The sequence below is a fragment of the Mobula hypostoma genome, chromosome 15 (genome assembly GCF_963921235.1).
Source record: "Mobula hypostoma chromosome 15, sMobHyp1.1, whole genome shotgun sequence".
NCBI classification, from domain to species: domain Eukaryota; kingdom Metazoa; phylum Chordata; class Chondrichthyes; order Myliobatiformes; family Myliobatidae; genus Mobula; species Mobula hypostoma.
The window spans coordinates 33,063,148-33,081,008 of record NC_086111.1 but is presented as its reverse complement, the minus strand read 5'-3'; the positions used below and the strand labels follow the sequence as shown (position 1 = coordinate 33,081,008).

At 41.4% G+C, this 17,861-nt stretch overlaps 1 protein-coding gene across 2 annotated transcripts in view; it reads right to left on the bottom strand.

The window, feature by feature from the left end:
* The window catches only part of chl1b (cell adhesion molecule L1-like b), a 945,006-nt gene that overhangs the window by 169,711 nt on the left and 757,434 nt on the right, over positions 1–17,861 (bottom strand). For both annotated transcript variants that reach the window (XM_063067891.1, XM_063067890.1), the window contains 2 exons: positions 11,356–11,560; positions 1,858–1,980 (listed from right to left, as the gene is read on the bottom strand). In XM_063067891.1, coding sequence (XP_062923961.1) covers positions 1,858–1,980; positions 11,356–11,560 — 328 coding nt within the window. The remainder of the gene's footprint in view (positions 1–1,857; positions 1,981–11,355; positions 11,561–17,861) is intronic.

Below are 17,861 nucleotides of genomic sequence, written 5' to 3'. Positions count from 1 at the left end.
GTCTACTGGTTTGTCAGTCACAGGTGAGTCTTTCCTTTGCTACGTGCTTTCCAGTCTGATGACATATGAATAGATGCCTCAGAGTGCAATGCTGTACTCCACATCTTGTGGAAATTGAGGTCGGCAAGGGTTAAAGCCAACACCCAGCCAAGGATGACGGTAACGATGTGTAGTCATCCCCAGACAAGGGAGACCTTTGGAGTGAGTCCCTCAGAGCCAATCTTGCTTGTTGCAGATGGACAGGTGACATTGACTATGGCAGTGCAAAATCAACCTAGAAGAACACAGTTTTCCTTTACACAGTGCCAGAAACATAGAAGACAGGAATAATAGAAGGATATGAAGTACACCCAAAAACTAAGGGACAATTTCTTTACTAACTTCAAAATATCATCGGTTGTCAGCTTGAAGTTTTGATTAACTTTTAACACCACTACTGTGAATGGTGATTGATCTTGCAAGTAAGCAATTCAAACATATATACATCACCAAATGGTCAATATCCATAACTGATAGTCCAATTCTGTATAAAGGTAACAGTTTTCTGTTCAGACTTCAGAACAGTGTGGGTGATGGGGGTGATGTTGTTCTCCTTATGAATAAGTAAGTAAAATATGCTTGAGTTTTAAGACTGCTTGTGTTCTGGGACCAGTTATTTTAGCTATTATATTTTATTAACAGTGATGACAATCTGCAAGGCATTTTCTCTTACAGGCAAGGCTTGTAGATTAGGGAATTGTTCAGTAAGTGGGGATATTAAAGAAAGGGATGGAATTAACTGGACTTCTTGGGAGAAAGGTGGTGTAGAAGGATTTCAAAGGATCATGGATTAAATTGCAGTGACTTGGTAATTGAAGTGCAGTAAAGACTGAGGGATTACATTAAGGACCTGGCCATGGTTACTGTAGTTCCTCACATGGCAAAAAAAAAGGAAGTTTGAATCCTATAAGGAAAAACTTCCCTAACCTAAATGGCTGTAACGTGGGAGTTGCCTATATGTGATACCATGGCCCTGAGTGTGTGTAAACTTATTAAAGGCCTGCCAAGTATTTTCTATAATTACATTTTCTGTATTCTGGTATTTAAAACAAAACAGGGAAAGTTGACTGAATACTGAAATGATAAGGCAGGAATATCTCTTTAATATCAGAGGGCATGAGTTCAAGGGGATGTGAGGGGTAAGATGTTTATTTTGTGAGTTGTGGATGCCTGGAATGTGCTGCCTGGTATTGTGGTGGAGGCAAATACATTTTGAGGCTTTGAAGAGCTATTTGGATAGATACATGGATGTAAGGAAGAAGGAGGGAAATTGACATGGTATAGATAGGAGCAATTAACGTTTGGGTTTTGTTTTTGATTTACTTCTTAGCTGGTTCAGCACAACATTGTGGGCCGAATGGCCTGTTCCTGTTCTGTACTGTTCTAACCGACTGCCTTAATATTAATAACTAATTGTTGTGAGCTATTGCAATGAGGCAAACATTCTTGTCTCTAAGTTTAACAAATCAGTTCAGATGCTACCACCTACAGTCAATGGTCAGAGTACAGTACTGAGAAGCTATTGGGACATTGACGTTCAACCCATTTGTTCCATTAGCTGCAATATTAAGATCAAATTACATTATTTCAAAGAAAAGTTCCAGAAATTATATTAAGCACACAAACTAACTGGCTTCCAGTGGGGGAAAAATGGCTGTGATGTATTTTGGATATCTTGAAATTGAGAAAGGCGATATATAAATGTAAGTTTTTAAATAAAGTTATATTTACATCAATATCTATTTCGTACAATACAATAAAATAAAGCAGATGGAGTTAATTTGTAAAATAGTTCATTTAACTGCATTTTCTACTTACTCAGTTGGTACTTAAGCAAATAGCCAGTCAGAATGCCATTTGGTTTTGCTGGAGGTCCCCACATCAGAGTCACTGAGTTTTTGGCAAAGTTCCCAATTCTCAGAAAAGCTGGCTGTGCAGGGACTGTCAAGGCAAAGCAAAATCATTTTCAATTATAGTTCTAGGTTTCAGTCTCTATTAAGAATAAAGAAAATTAAAGACAAATATTTTCAGAAATGACAAATATCATACTAAGTAATTTTTACCATTTTTCCTAATATTAGGCATATCAATACGTTACATAAAATTCCAATTATTAATTTTTAATTAAACAGAGTTAATTTCTGCTGTGAAAACAGACACACCTTCACTGCTTCATAAATCATGTCATTAATACGGCCCATAAGGCATGCATTATCAGTGCTACACTGATGCTGCTGGATAATTTGGCATTAATGAAGCCAATGTTTCAATTTCATGGGCCACAATAGAAACGGTCGTAACAAGATAGTGATTTCTTGTTTGGTGAGTTTACTGACAGCAATGCAGGTCACCCATCAACTGATGCAGTTTTGGAACTCATAAGTTGCCTTCAACACAAATTGTTCATGATTTTATGCAAATAAAGTGGATGCATTAATGCAATAATAAAGATGTATCTCATTAATTTGCCATGTCTTTTGGAACTCCTCCTGAGCTGATATATATTTAATAAACATGTCTTTCTCGTTGGCCAACATGATAAGATATTAATTCATCAATTACTTACATCAACGGATGCTCACGCATCATGTTCTGGTTTGAAACCTCATTGAAATGGACAGGTGATCTGAAAAGAGCACTTTTCATGGCTGGAGAGAAACAACTCTGACCAAACTGCATTGTTTTATTCATGTGCTTTGAACTATTCAGCAGAAGAAAAAAACTTTCATTCAGTGCAAACACGAGGAAATCTGCAGATGCTGGAAATTCAAGCAACACACATAAAAAACGCTGGTGAACGTAGCAGGCCAGGCAACATCTATAGGAAGAGGTACGGTCAACGTTTCAGGCCGAGACCCTTCCTGATGAAGGGTCTCGGCCCGAAACATCGATTGTACCTCTTCCTATAGATGCTGCCTGGCCTGCTATTTTCACTCAGTGGCCACTTTGTTAGGTACCACGAGTACCTGGTAAAATGACCACTGACTGTACGTTTCTGGTCTTCTGCTGCTGTAACCCACCCACTGCAATGTTTGATGTGTTGTGCATTCAGAGAAGCACTTCTCTGCGCCATTGTTATAACGTGAGGATATTTGAGTTACTGTTGCCTTCCTGTTAGCTTGAACCAGTCTGGCCATCCTCCCTGACCTATCTAATTAACAAGGCATTATATGCAGAGAACTGTCACTCACTGGGCGTTATTTGTTGTTCGCACCATTCTCTGCAATCTCTAGAGACTGGCGTGCATGAAGACCCCAGGAGATCAGCAGTTTCTGAGATACTGAAACCACTCTATCTGGCACCAACAATCATTCTGCGATCAAAGTCATGTAGATCACATTTCTTCCCCATTCTGCTGTTTCATATGAACAATAAATGAACTGCTTGACCCGTGTCTGCATGCATTTATGCATTGAGCTGCTGCCATATGATTGGTTGATTAGATATGTGCATTAACCAGCAGGTGTACAGGTGCACCTAATAAAGTGGCCACTAAGTGTGTATTGCATGATTCAAGATTTAAATTATAGAAACATAGAAACATAGAAAACCTACAGCACAATACGGGCCCTTCGGCCCACAAAGTTGTGCCGAACATGTCCCTACCTTAGTAATTACTAGGGCTTACACATACTCCTCTATTTTTCTAAGCTCCATGTACCTATCCAAAAGTCTCTTTAAAGACCCTATCGTATCCGCCTCCACCACCGTTGCCGGCGGCCCATTCCACGCACTCACCACTCTCTGCATAAAAAAACTTACCCCTGACATCTCCTGTGTACCTACTCCCCAGCATCTTAAACCTGTGTCCTCTTGTGGCAACCATTTCAGCCCTGGGAAAAGCCCCTGACTATCCACACGATCATTGCCTCTCATCATCTTATAGAACGTAGAACATAGAATAGTACAGCACATTACAGGCCCTTCGGCCCACAATGTTGTGCCGACCCTCAAATCCTGCCTCCCATATAACCCCCCCACCTTAATTTCCTCCACATACCTGTCTAGTAATCTCTTAAACTTCACTAGTGTATCTGCCTCCACCACTGACTCAGGCAATGCAGTCCACGCACCAACCACTCTCTGAGTAAAAAACCTTCCTCTAATATCCCCCTTGAACTTCCCACCCCTTACCTTAAAGCCATGTCCTCTTGTATTGAGCAGTGGTGCCCTGGGGAAGAGGTGCTGGCTGTCCACTCTATCTATTCCTCTTAGTATCTTGTATACCTCTATCATGTCTCCTCTCATCCTCCTTCTCTCCAAAGGGTAAAGCCCTAGCTCCCTCTGTCAGGTCATCCTCCTCCGCTACAAGGAGAAAAGGCCGAGTTCACTCAACCTGTTTTCATAAGGCATGCTCCCCAATCCAAGCAACATCCTTGTAAATCTCCTCTGCACCCTTTCTATGGCTTCCACATCTTTCCTGTAGTGAGGCGATCAGAACTGAGCACAGTGCTCCCCAGTACAACAAGATGGACTCTTGACCATTCAATCTACCTTACTATGATCTTGCACTGTACTATCTGTACTGTATTTTCTATGTAGCTGTTATGCTTTTATCCTGCATTTTCACTATTTAGGACCCTGGTCAGACCCCACTTGAGTCGTGGTTTATAACTTTCATTTTTGTGAGTCCCACATTCCCCATACAGGACCTCTGAACTGCAAGCTGTCATGGAAATTTTACTCTTTAGTGGGAGGAGTCCTAACACTGTAAATACCTGCAATTTATAGTAGGAGCTATGATACTGCTCTAGCAGATTATCAACACTGGACTCAAGACAGGAGCAACTTGCTGATCCTGTTCACTATTCCAGATGGTCAAGGACAATCTGCTCCTTTGTAAATGGATGCCGACTGTCCTGGTAAGCACAGCTTCTCTTTTTGTTTTGAATGGGAAAGGGAATGTTAAAAGAAGTGCTCGACAAGGGACTTAATAATCTGCATGATGCCTGCAATATCAGCTATTAGGCAAGGTGTAAGAGTTGCATGGCTTAAATTAACAAGGCAGAAGCTGTACTTGTGTCGTCTGGGCTGCATATTACACTTCGCAAGTTTGGCCAATTCCATTACACTTAGAAAGTTGGAAGCAAAGGCAATGTCAAACTCTCTTCAGCAAAAAGCAAAATGCAGATATTTTACTCGCAATGTTATGTCTAAGATAGCATTTGATAGCTAAGATAGCTAAGAAGCATTCACTGTGCCTGTCATGGTTAACAGAGGTAATTGGCGCAGTAGTATATTGAACACAGGGAGCTATTAAGATTTGTTTTCATTTATTACATATTTATAGAAGGAAACCATAAGGTACATCACGTCCATCCTGGCCAAAAGCAGGCAATTTTGGTGACATTAGGAAACTTATTAATTGTGGCTCCTTCTAGTGATTTATTTATTCCACAGTTTGAGCCAAGAACCAAATGTTACAGAACTCCTTTGCGTACAACATAGCTCCTCCTGACGTAGCTTTCCAAACTGAAGTGGATAAATTTCAATATATGTTTGAACAGTTAAGGTTTCAGCTGTATTTGTAGGTAAATGGGGAAGGCGAGACCAAATGTAGCAGGCACATTCCCAAGCTGGAAGTTAATTTAGATAATAAGCAACAAATTTCTTCTCACAATCTCTTAAAGTTTCTCCTGTTATTTTAAACAGCCACCTGCAGTGTATGGAAACCAACTGCACTTGAGGCTCCTTATTTTTGCTTCCAGTTAACATCCTAAACACAAGAGATTCTGCAGATGCTGGAAATCCAGATAACACAAACAAAATGCTGGATGAACTTAGCAGGTCAGGCAGCATCAGTGGAGAGGAACAAAGAGTCAATGCTTCAGGCCAAACCCATTCATCATGACTGGGTTAAGTAAAATCCTAAAATCTGCATTGATTTTAGCTGGGCTTGGTGCATGGCATTCCCAGGGCTATACATGCCTTATTCATCTATTCTGGTGAAGGAAGACATCTCATTGTATCAATTTTAAAATAATTTGCTTTGGTGTTTCTGCAATATCAGGGTTGAGAGCTCAAGCAGGTAGTTTCCAAATCCCCAAAGTTAAGTGCCTTTATAGGCAACATAACAATGAGGAATCAAAAAAATATTGTGGATTGCTTTAAAAAAGGTTTTCATAACAGGTGCCTTTGATCCACACACTAATTTGCGTCAGCCGGCAAGAGTTGGTTACAAAGAAGCTGAATGCTCATAAAGTGGAATTTAAACGCAAACAACAGGAATTCTGCAGATGCTGGAAATTCAAGCAACACACATCAAAGTTGCTGGTGAACGCAGCAGGCCAGGCAGCATCTGTAGGAAGAGGTGCAGTCGACGTTTCAGGCCGAGACCCTTCGTCAGGACTAACTGAAGGAAGAGTGAATAAGGGATTTGAAAGTTGGAGGGGGAGGGGGAGATCCAAAATGATAGGAGAAGACAGGAGGGGGAGGGATGGAGCCAAGAGCTGGACAGGTGATAGGCAAGAGGAGATACGAGAGGATCATGGGACAGGAGGTCCGGGAAGAAAGACAAGGGGGGGGGGGGAACCCAGAGGATGGGCAAGAGGTATATTCAGAGGGACAGAGGGAGAAAAAGGAGAGTGAGAGAAAGAATGTGTGCATAAAAATAAGTAACAGATGGGGTACGAGGGGGAGGTGGGGCCTTAGCGGAAGTTAGAGAAGTCGATGTTCATGCCATCAGGTTGGAGGCTACCCGGACAGAATATAAGGTGTTGTTCCTCCAACCTGAGGGTGGCTTCATCTTTACAGTAGAGGAGGCCGTGGATAGACATGTCAGAATGGGAATGGGATGTGGAATTAAAATGTGTGGCCACTGGGAGATCCTGCTTTCTCTGGCGGACAGAGCGTAGATGTTCAGCAAAGCGGTCTCCCAGTCTGCGTCGGGTCTCACCAATATATAAAAGGCCACATCGGGAGCACCAGACGCAGTATATCACCCCAGTCGACTCACAGGTGAAGTGTTGCCTCACCTGGAAGGATTGTTTGGGCCCTGAATGGTGGTCAGGGAGGAAGTGTAAGGGCATGTGTAGCACTTGTTCCGCTTACACGGATAAGTGCCAGGAGGGAGATCAGTGGGGAGGGATGGGGGGGACGAATGGACAAGGGAGTTGCGTAGGGAGCGATCCCTGTGGAATGCAGAGAGAGTGGGGGAGGGAAAGATGTGCTTAGTGGTGGGATCCCGTTGGAAGTGGCGGAAGTTACGGAGAATAATATGTTGGACCCGGAGGCTGGTGGGGTGGTAGGTGAGGACCACGGGAACCCTATCCCTAGTGGGGTGGCGGGAGGATGGAGTGAGAGCAGATGTACGTGAAATGGGGGAGATGCGTTTAAGAGCAGAGTTGATAGTGGAGGAAGGGAAGCCCCTTTCTTTAAAAAAGGAAGACATCTCCCTCATCCTAGAATGAAAAGCCTCATCCTGAGAGCAGATGCGGCGGAGACGGAGGAATTGCGAGAAGGGGATGGCGTTTTTGCAAGAGACAGCGTGAGAAGAGGGATAGTCCAGATAGCTGTGAGAGTCAGTAGGCTTATAGCAGACATCAGTGGATAAGCTGTCTCCAGAGACAGAGACAGAAAGATCTAGAAAGGGGAGGGAGGTGTTGGAAATGGACCAGGTAAACTTGAGGGCAGGGTGAAAGTTGGAGGCAAAGTTAATAAAGTCAACGAGTTCTGCATGCATGCAGGAAGCAGCGCCAATGCAGTTGTCGATGTAGCGAAGGAAAAGTGGGGGACAGATATCAGAATAGGCACGGAACATAGATTGTTCCACAAAGCCAACAAAAAGGCAGGCATAGCTAGGACCCATACGGGTGCCCATAGCTACACCTTCAGTTTGGAGGAAGTGGGAGGAGCCAAAGGAGAAATTATTAAGAGTAAGGACTAATTCCGCTAGATGGAGCAGAGTGGTGGTAGAGGGGAACTGATTAGGTCTGGAATCCAAAAAGAAGCGTAGAGCTTTGAGACCTTCCTGATGGGGGATGGAAGTATATAAGGACTGGACATCTATGGTGAAAATAAAGCGGTGGGGGCCAGGGAACTTAAAATCATCGAAAAGTTTAAGAGCGTGAGAAGTGTCACGAACATAGGTCGGAAGGGATTGAACAAGGGGTGATAAAACCGTGTCGAGGTATGCAGAAACGAGTTCGGTGGGGCAGGAGCAAGCTGAGACAATAGGTCGGCCAGGACAGGAAAATGAGTTCGGTGGGGCAGGAGCAAGCTGAGACAACAGGTCGGCCAGGACAGGGAAACGAGTTCGGTGGAATTTGTTCAGATTTATGCAGTGCAGTCATTATGCAAAGGAATCTCAGCAGTTCAGCTGACTACATCCCATTAATTCCTGCACCTTTGGGAATCACAATATTCTGAAAAGCCACATAGTTTTTTTTTCATGTTGATGTCCATTTTCCATGAGGAAGAAGTTAAAATTGGTTTCTGAAGTAAACCTGGATGACTGCACCAACAGTATGCTGACATCTCCAGTTGAGGTAATCAATTTCAATTACAATAAAAGCCATAAAGGGAAGATGCAGATACTAGAAAGAATCTCATTCTCTTCTGTAATACGGGAGCCCTATGCATGTGGTGTGAGCACTGAAGATCATGATTTGAAGAACTTTATCTGTTTTGTTCTGTTTCATAAGAAACCACATTTCATCTTTGGGAATCAAAGTGAAGACTGGGTAGCCCCCAAATTTGCTACTTTTCTTCACAGTAGGAATTAAATTTCATATTGGTGCCAATTAGTCTATTGGTGTTATTGAGAATGAAATAAAAAATGTTTACTTTGCAAAAGATAACAAAACAAATTGAAAGATACAAATATGCTTGTTTTTTTTTCAAATTTTACTTTTGATTCAATTCAGTGGTGTTTATTTGGTCATTTTTATTGAACAGATATTTTCATTGAAACAAGTGTATCACTGTTAGGTTTCAGTAAAAGTAGCACCTGCATTGAAAGTTAAACAAGAAAATCAACATATTCAAAATGATAATCATTGCCACCTGAGTTTTACTATTCTATGACCACCTATGAGTTCCCAAAGAAAGACAATGACTGGTGTACTGTACCCACACAGGAAGACAAACTGTCAGTAGTCTAGGCACAATATCCACAATTCAAATGCTGGTTACTTTAAGGAAAATGAATGGTTGATAGTATTGTAAAAAAATGGTTAAAGTATTATAGGTGTAAAAACAACTTTTTTAGTAAGTATACCTTTAAGTTTCAGATAATCCTCAATTTACATATATTCATTTTATGAATTTTCGCCAGAATGCCATTGAGTCTCTTTTATAATGAAGACTTTCATGGTGTTTTCTGACTATTTGAACACACAGTACAAAACACCTACAATACATTTGGACCAGCCGGTTTAGCTTATGAAATTGTTTCTCAGAGTGTATTCCTTTGCAAAATGAGGAATGGTTGCATTATCAGTTAAAATCACAAAAAAAAGGTGTAGATAGAAGCCAAAGACAGAAGTCAGGGGAGAAGCTGTAGTGTCTCTATATAAACAAAACTGCATAACAAAGTCTTAACAATAAAACAAATCAGATTCTGCCTTGACAAATGCTTTTAAATTGCCTTTAATGCCTATCCCACAGTTAAATCCAGCTGCTGCACCCAATGAGGAACATGGTGCATTGTCACACTTGCTATCCTGTTGTTAACTTAACAATTGGTGTGCTTCTTGCTATTTCAATGATATCTGGGTGTTAACAAGCATCATTTATTTGGTACACCATCGATCTAAAACATAATTAAAGAAGTTTTCTGTTTGCAGTTACAAAACAATCTAATTTTGACTTTGCAATTCCTTTATCTCAGCTGCTGATATAATAGTTGCAAACACGGCCAAATTGTTCCTGAACAATGATATTTGTATCATTAGTTTCCTTACCTTCACTTGACTCAGTCTCAGCACAGAGTCAATTTAAGATGGTCATGGCCATCCCAAAGGAAACCTATGCATTTAACATCCCCCAGGTGAGTCCCAGACTTATTCAGACTTCTAGTAAGTCTGTAATAAGATGAGAGACAGCTGCTGGCACATCTGTGTGCTCCACCAGTACATTCAAATGGGAGCAGAATGATGGGATTCCAAGCTCTGTGCATCAGATGAAAAAGTGGAACTAAATTCACAGAAGTAATAAAGTTATTTTACTTTATATTATATGATTCCCATTTTAAAAATTTTTATTTATTTTTATTTTTTATTATCAAAAGCAATCTCATTATTTTTAAAATCTCTTTCAACATCAGGAAAACTTTAAACTTGTCTAAAATTGAGATAACTTTGCCTGGTGTGGAGTTTCTGTGCCCACCTCTGCATCCTGTCTGGGAATTACCAGAAATGGCCCCTGCAGTACACTGCTTGAGATCTATTTCCTACTGCAACCTTGCCAGATATGTCTAACGGGTCAAGGTGAGCCTTTCTCATTCAGCTTAAGTAATTATGGGTGAATAGAAACCATGGATGGTATGTCTAGGCAGCAGATTAAACCCAGATGGAAGATCATTTTTATTTGCAGCTGCTGTAACCTTTGTTCAAACCTGACCTGCAGGGTGTTGTCTAGGTGAAGTTTGCACATATTCCATGTGACCCTGTGGATTTCCTCAAGATGTCTGGTTTCCTCCCACATTGTAAATATGTGAAGGTTGTTTGATCAACTGGCCTCTGTAAATTACCCCAGTGTGTTAAGGGGGGGTGTGGGGAGAATAAACTGGTTAGGGTAGAATGCTTGATGATTGGCATGCAGTGTTGGGCCAAGGGTTTATTTCAAAGCTGTATCTCTCTATAACTCTATAAACTTAAACTTAAAAATACTTTAGAAATAAGGGGAACCAACAAGCCAACTTTATTTGGTGTATCATGAATATACTCATATACAGAAATCAATTGGAATCAATTTTCAGTCTCAGTCTGCAGGTTATACAGAAAGTGCCATTATTCTGTTTCAGAACTCATTTTAGGAGTATATTCCAAGACCCTTCATTATCTCCTACTTTACATTACAATTGAAAGTAGAATGTTTAACAAGCACCCTCGGGGGACATTATTTATTCAGCAATGTCCTCAATCTTATCCAACATATTTTTCTCCTTTGCACGCAATAAATGCAATTTGCAGTTAAATTCTTAAGGAAAAATATATAAGGGAAATGAATCTGTTTATGCAGTTAACTTGTATTTATTTATGACAATAGAGATTCAACTGCATCCAGATTTTTGAATTACATGTGATTTACAAGAAATCACAACATATTTAAGTTTGGCTCAGCAACAATTAGCAAATGATGAAGAAGATAATTTACCTCCTTCTGGAGTCTTGAAATGGATAGATCCACTTTGTGGCCCATCACCCCTCCTGTTAAAAACCATCACAATCAGACTATATTCACTGTAGGGTTCTAGACCTGGAACCATCCCGTGGCTGCGTGGTCCACTGAAAGTAAGGACGTGCTTTTCAGCGTGTCGCTTCCTTCTTTCCAACAGGCTTCTTATTTTCCAATATACAATCTATTACAGATAAAAAAAATCTATTACCTGTAAATTCTATCAAAAGATGGCACAATATGTGAAGAGTTAACAATATATCCTGCAGAAATGATTTAAGCACCTAGAATACATTTCAGCAAAATACATTATTTCGACATGTTTGTAGTTTACATCTGCAATTTATTTTCATACACTCAGTCACTATTCTTAATATTATATGAATAAGTGATAAGAAAACCAATAACACACACGAGATGACCATCATAAATGTCATACCATTAACATCAAATATTTGATTGCATATATTTTCAATCAGTTGAATTTTCACATATTTAATTATTGTTCTCTTAATAGTCTGGAATTGTATTTATTACATGAAAAACTTATAATTTTACTCTTAATCCAAAGAAAACCAACTTTTAAACAATCAAATTAACTTTAACAAATTGTTTTAAACCATTTATTGATTACACTGATTTATGCAACTTCTTCAAATTAAAGCACTTGCCCGCATAGGAGGTTAGTTAGGAAAATTCATTCGCTAGATATACATGGAGAGGTGGTAAATTGGATGAGACATTGGCTCAATGGAAGAAGCCAAAGAGTGGTAGTAGAGAATTGCTTCTCCGAGTGGAGGCCTGTGACTAGTGGTGTGCCACAGGGATCAGTGCTGGGTCCATTGTTATTTGTCATCTATATCAATGATCTGGATGATAATGTGGTAAATTGGATCAGCAAATTTGCTGATGATACAAAGATTGGAGGTGTAGTAGCCAGTGAGGAAGGTTTTCAGAGCCTGCAGAGGGACTTGGATCAGCTGGAAAAATGGGCTGAAAAATGGCAGATGGAGTTTAATACAGACAAGTGTGAGGTATTGCATGTTGGAAGGACAAACCAAGGTAGAACATACAGGGTTAATGGTAGGGCACTGAGGAGTGCAGTGGAACAGAGGGATCTGGGAATACAGATACAAAATTCCCTTAAAGTAGTGTCACAGGTAAATAGGATCGTAAAGAGAGCTGTTGGTACATTGGCCTTTATTAATCGAAGTATTGAGTATAAGACCTGGAATGTTATGATGAGGTTGTATAAGGCATTGGTGAGGCCGAATCTGGAGTATTGTGTTCAGTTTTGGTCACCAAATTACAGGAAGGATATAAATAAGGTTGAAAGAGTGCAGAGAAGGTTTACAAGGATGTTGCCCGGACTTGCGAAACTCAGTTACAGAGAAAGGTTGAATAGGTTAGGATTTTATTCCCTGGGGCATAGAAGAATGAGGGGAGATTGGATAGAAGTACATAAAATTATAATGGGTATAGATAGAGTGAATGCAAGCAGGCTTTTTCCACTGAGGCAAGGGGAGAAAAAAACCAGAGGACATGGGTTAAGGGTGAGGGGGGAAAAGTTTAAAGGGAACATTAGGGGGGGCTTCTTCACACAGAGAGTGGTGGGAGTATGGAATGAGCTGCCAGACGAGGTGGTAAATGCGGGTTCTTTTTTAACATTTAAGAATAAATTGGACAGATACATGGATAGAAGGTGTATGGAGGGATATGGTCTGTGTGCAGGTCAGTGGGACTAGGCAGAAAATGGTTTGGCACAGCCAAGAAGGGCCAAAAGGCCTTTTTCTGTGCTGTAGTTTCTACGGTTTCTATGGTTTCTCCCGAAGGTGCTTGATTTTAAGAGCCTGTCAAGTGCCCTGTGGTCCTGCGCACCCGTATTTGTTAATTGTTGTCTTATCTAGAGTTGTTAAGTCCTTGTGCATTCTGTTTAAAGTTGTCAAGATTATTTTGATGGGGACAGGTTTTTGGGGACTGTGTTTATTTAAACCAGATCCCCAATTACTCAGATAGTGGAGTCATTGTGTGCTTTGAGAACAATTTGCCTTGTAGCGTCACTTGGTTGAACCACTGATGTTCTGTTAGAATTCCTATGAATGAATTCTTGTTTCTGTCTCAATGTGGGAGTCTGTCATTCCTCCTCCGTACCTGGTTTCAGTCATGTGTCAGAGCACACCATGAAGGACCCACACCACAAATGGACCCAGCAGAGGTTCAACAGCAGCTTGGACACTAGTTGGCTGTAGGCAGAAGTGCCTTCTACCTCCATACTTGTCCCAAGGTTATGTTCTGTGCTGCTCTAGTCTACGTTCAAGGTGGTCAAGGTCTTCAGAGTCTTCCATAGCCCTCCAGACTTTTGAGGATTATGCAAGTTTTTGAGGATTTTTATACTCAAGGACTAACACTGTTCCAGATGTATGTGCAATGATTTCAAGGTTCTTTAGAAGAACCTGACCTGGAGTTACATTCTGACTTCAGTCCTTTGCAAGAATGGGACCCGCTCTCAGAGCCTCACGACTGGCTGCTTTTTGATGTCCCAAGGACGCAGCCTGGAAGGCTTGCATGCCTTCAGGGTGCCAGATTTTCGTGGCTCTGGAGACGGGTTGATTCAAGGCCAGTGCCCTTGACTGAGGTGCCACAAGAGAACAAGGAACATCGGGAGGAGCAGATTTGCTGCTGTGGGCTGTGTGTCCGGAGACCTGAGCTCTCTGGGTGCAGTCCTTGGAAAAAGTGAAGCAGGAGACTCTTAACATCACAAATCAGTGAGTTGTTTGTTATGCCTCCCCTCTCACTCTGAAATAGGGATATCACTTTTTCCCTTATTAGGGAGAGAGAGAGAGCCAGTGGTATGTTGAATTACCGGGTGAATGAGTAGTCCTTGGGGTACTGCAAGCCTGTGTCTTTATTCATGCTTTGCTGCATGTTTTAGTGCTTGGTGGGGGGCGCCCTGCTTTTTTGTTGTGGGGGTGGGGTGTGTCATTGCCTTGATGCTGCTTGTGTGTTGGAGGGGGGAGCTGGTGGATGGGCTTTAGAGTTCTAATGTTTAACTGTTGTTCATTTTTTTGGGGCACTTCTGTGTTTGTGGATGTTTGTCAAGAAAAAGAATTTCAGGGTGTATATTTTATACATTTCTCTGACACTAAATGTACCTATTGAAATCTATTGAAATTTACCAGCCCTGTCTCAACTTCCCCAAGGCTTCTTGGGCTGTTAGCTGCTGGACTTCGGGAGGGAGGTACAGTCATGTGCCTTGCAGGCCTGTGCACCTGTATTTATTAATTGTTGTCATACCTGGAGTAATTATGCCCTCGTGCTTTCTGTTTAATCTTGTTAAGTTTATTTTGAGTGGCACGGGTTTCCAGCATACTGTGCTTATTTAAAGTGGAGTCCCAATCACTACAAATTACGAGATACTTGTGGTTTGAGAATGATTTGTCTTGCAGTGTCACTCATTTGAACCACTGACATTCAGTTGGAATTCCAATGAATAAAGTCTTGTTTCTGTCTCAACATGGGAGTCTGTCGTTCCTCCACACCTGGTTTCAGTCATCTAACAGCGTGCACCATGGTGGAGCCTCCTCAAAGGCTCACAAGTAGTACAGATTAGTAGAATGCTGATCAAATCACTTTGAAGCATAACCAGTTCTGGAAGTCTGTCTGGCTTCCGGCACCGTGATTTACAACTAATAATGAAAGTTAATGAAATGCTGGTGTGTGCTGAGCCTAGTTTCTACCTGAACTTCCTTGATGCTTTGCACGGCTTAAAACAGTGGAAGTAGAAATTCCAGATCACATCCAAAAACACAAATCAAAAATAAAATTGCGCAGATGTTGTAATTTTGATATTAATTTGAAAACACTCAGCAAGCTTGGCAACCTATATGGAGAAGGAATCATGGTTATTTGTCTCTCTCTCTACAAATGTTGCATGACCTGGAGAACATCTTCAGAATCTTTTTTTATTCATAGTAATCTCAACCCCAGATTTCTCCCTATGGACTCTAGTCTGTTGATTGGTCGGATCTTGATAGTACTGGAGATTTTTCCCTTATTTGTTAAAAAAAATATTATTTTCAAGAGATGCAAATTTGTCATATAATCTGCACCATGGTTTTCACAGTGCATTGATGCAGAAAGCATTTGTAAAGAACCCCGCCCCCCCACAACATTCCTTGCCTCTAGCCCTGGGGATTCTGATCACGGTGATGTATACAAACATTCACAACCTTATACTTTTAATGTATATGATGGAGAAGCACACATCTATACCGACATCTGAAAAGAAGCACAGACTGAAATGAAATAAAGATTCTTGCCTTTGCTCTGTCACCAACAAATTGGTTTATTTCTTCTCCTGTGCCAGTAATTTGCTGGACACAATTCCATGGGGTGAAATTAGTTTCACATTAACCTCTGGAATTGAATGTTTCCTCCTACTGTGCACATAATCCTCCAGGGTATTAATTCTATCACTCTAAACCAGCTCGAAGGTTGCAGTAAAAAGGGTGAAGCTTCCACAGTTCACAAATTGAGATGTTCTCAGAGGCTCCACCTGGCATCACCAGGGTGTCAAAGATGGATTCAACAATAAACTAAATGAAGAGCATAAAATTCTGAACTTGACCCATGTGTTTTCCACGAAATTCTGAACTTGACCCATGTGTTATCCGCTGAATACGTGAGAAACACATGAAGCATTCAATATGTATACATTTAACAGTGCAATTAATCTTATTTCACAAATGCAAAGCTGTATTCCTTCAAATTATATCATAACATCATAAGACCTAAGAGTAGAATTAAACCTGTGTTGCCCTTAAGGCATTTATTTGACTTTGTTGGGTCTATGTTTTAAATGATTTGTTTGTAACTATTTTCTAGTTAAAGTTAATGGTTGATAATTATGTTACAGTTTAACAAAGGTAGATTCATTGTCTATGGTATATCGCGGCATGTGATGTCGTCACCTCTGGTTTCGCCGTGTCTTATGTATAACCTCCGGTTCGGAGTAGGTGTGAAGGTGGGTGCCATGTGTGCAGCATGATCGTGAAGAGCTCCGCTTCTACCCACAAAGAAACATTATAGAAGCAACGCTGTAAGTTCATAAGAATGTATTTGAAATGAAAATATTAGAGTGGTTTCTGTTAAGGAAGTGGCGGTTCGGGTGGTGCGCGTGCCAGCTTTTCAATTCCAAACGCAGGGTCGGCTCGAGCCCAATGGCGGTTTGACGCCACCCCCTCGCCCGCTACTTGAGGTGGCTGGAGACACTCGCTAAAAGAAGAGAGCGTGCGTGGTCTCCAGAAGGAAACAGACGCTGTATATGTTTGTATTTTTTTATCAACAGTTTTCACCATACTATGTTAATGTGGAAGAGTGAACAGTAAATGGTTAACCTTACTACGACTCTGTCTTCATTGGCTCCGGTTTAACTTGGTGTTTAGTCAGAGTTTCGACAGACTGCACGAGAACACTACAGTCAAAAAGGCGGAATCATTAGATCTTTCAACAAGTGGTACGACGGCTTCGCGATCAAGCATCAAGTTGCTTGCACTCAGTGCCAAGAGCAGTAGGACGTCGACAAGTGTGGCTGCCCTCGCAAGAGCTAAAGCAGAAGCCGCCAAGGTGCGAGCGTCATACATTAACCAAGAAGCAAAACTGAAAATGGAAAAAGCTGCCAGCGAAGTGGAAAACTAGAAGGAAAAGGCTGCCAGAGAAGCGGAAAACCAGTTGGAAAAGTCAAGGATAGATACAGAGTTAGAAGTATTGACGCTACAACGAGAAGCTGATGCGGCCACGGTAGAAGCACAAGTGTTGGAAAACACTGAGGAAATGCACGTTCTAGACGAAACAAGAAAATCTGTGTTAGAAAGGGCCAAATTGGAATGCATCAGCGAATATGTCCAATCTCAAATGGACCTGCAGATTCATTCCCTTTCTCCATACTTGCCTGTTGGCATCCCATCTCATGTGAAATCACAGGGAAGCTTCGTTGCATCGTGTCTACCTGGGGAAGACAACTCACAGTATGAAAGGGCTGACTATAAATACTTCCAGACACCAAACTTACCAGATCCGGCAAGATCAGAGAGAAAGGCTGAAGTCAGAACATCAAATTACATCATGAACATACATGCTCAGTCATATGTTTCCCGACATATTCCCCCAACTAGCACGCCACCTGCAGCAGAACCCTTGGCACAGTATTTAGCGAGATGAGACCTCGTCAATTCAGGACTGTACCAGTTTGACGATAAGCCTTAAAGTTACCGTGCGCGGTACTCCACATTCACCAGTGCCACCGGCGGAGTCCGGCTCACAGCAATCCAAGAGTGGGACCTTATGACTAAATGGCAGGGAAAGGGATCAAGTGAACAAGTGAAACGCATACGCTCAATGTACGTCAACAACACCAAGCTAGCCTTACACAAAGCATGGGAGAGACTTTTGGACTGCTATGCAGCCCCTGAAGTTATTGAGAGGGC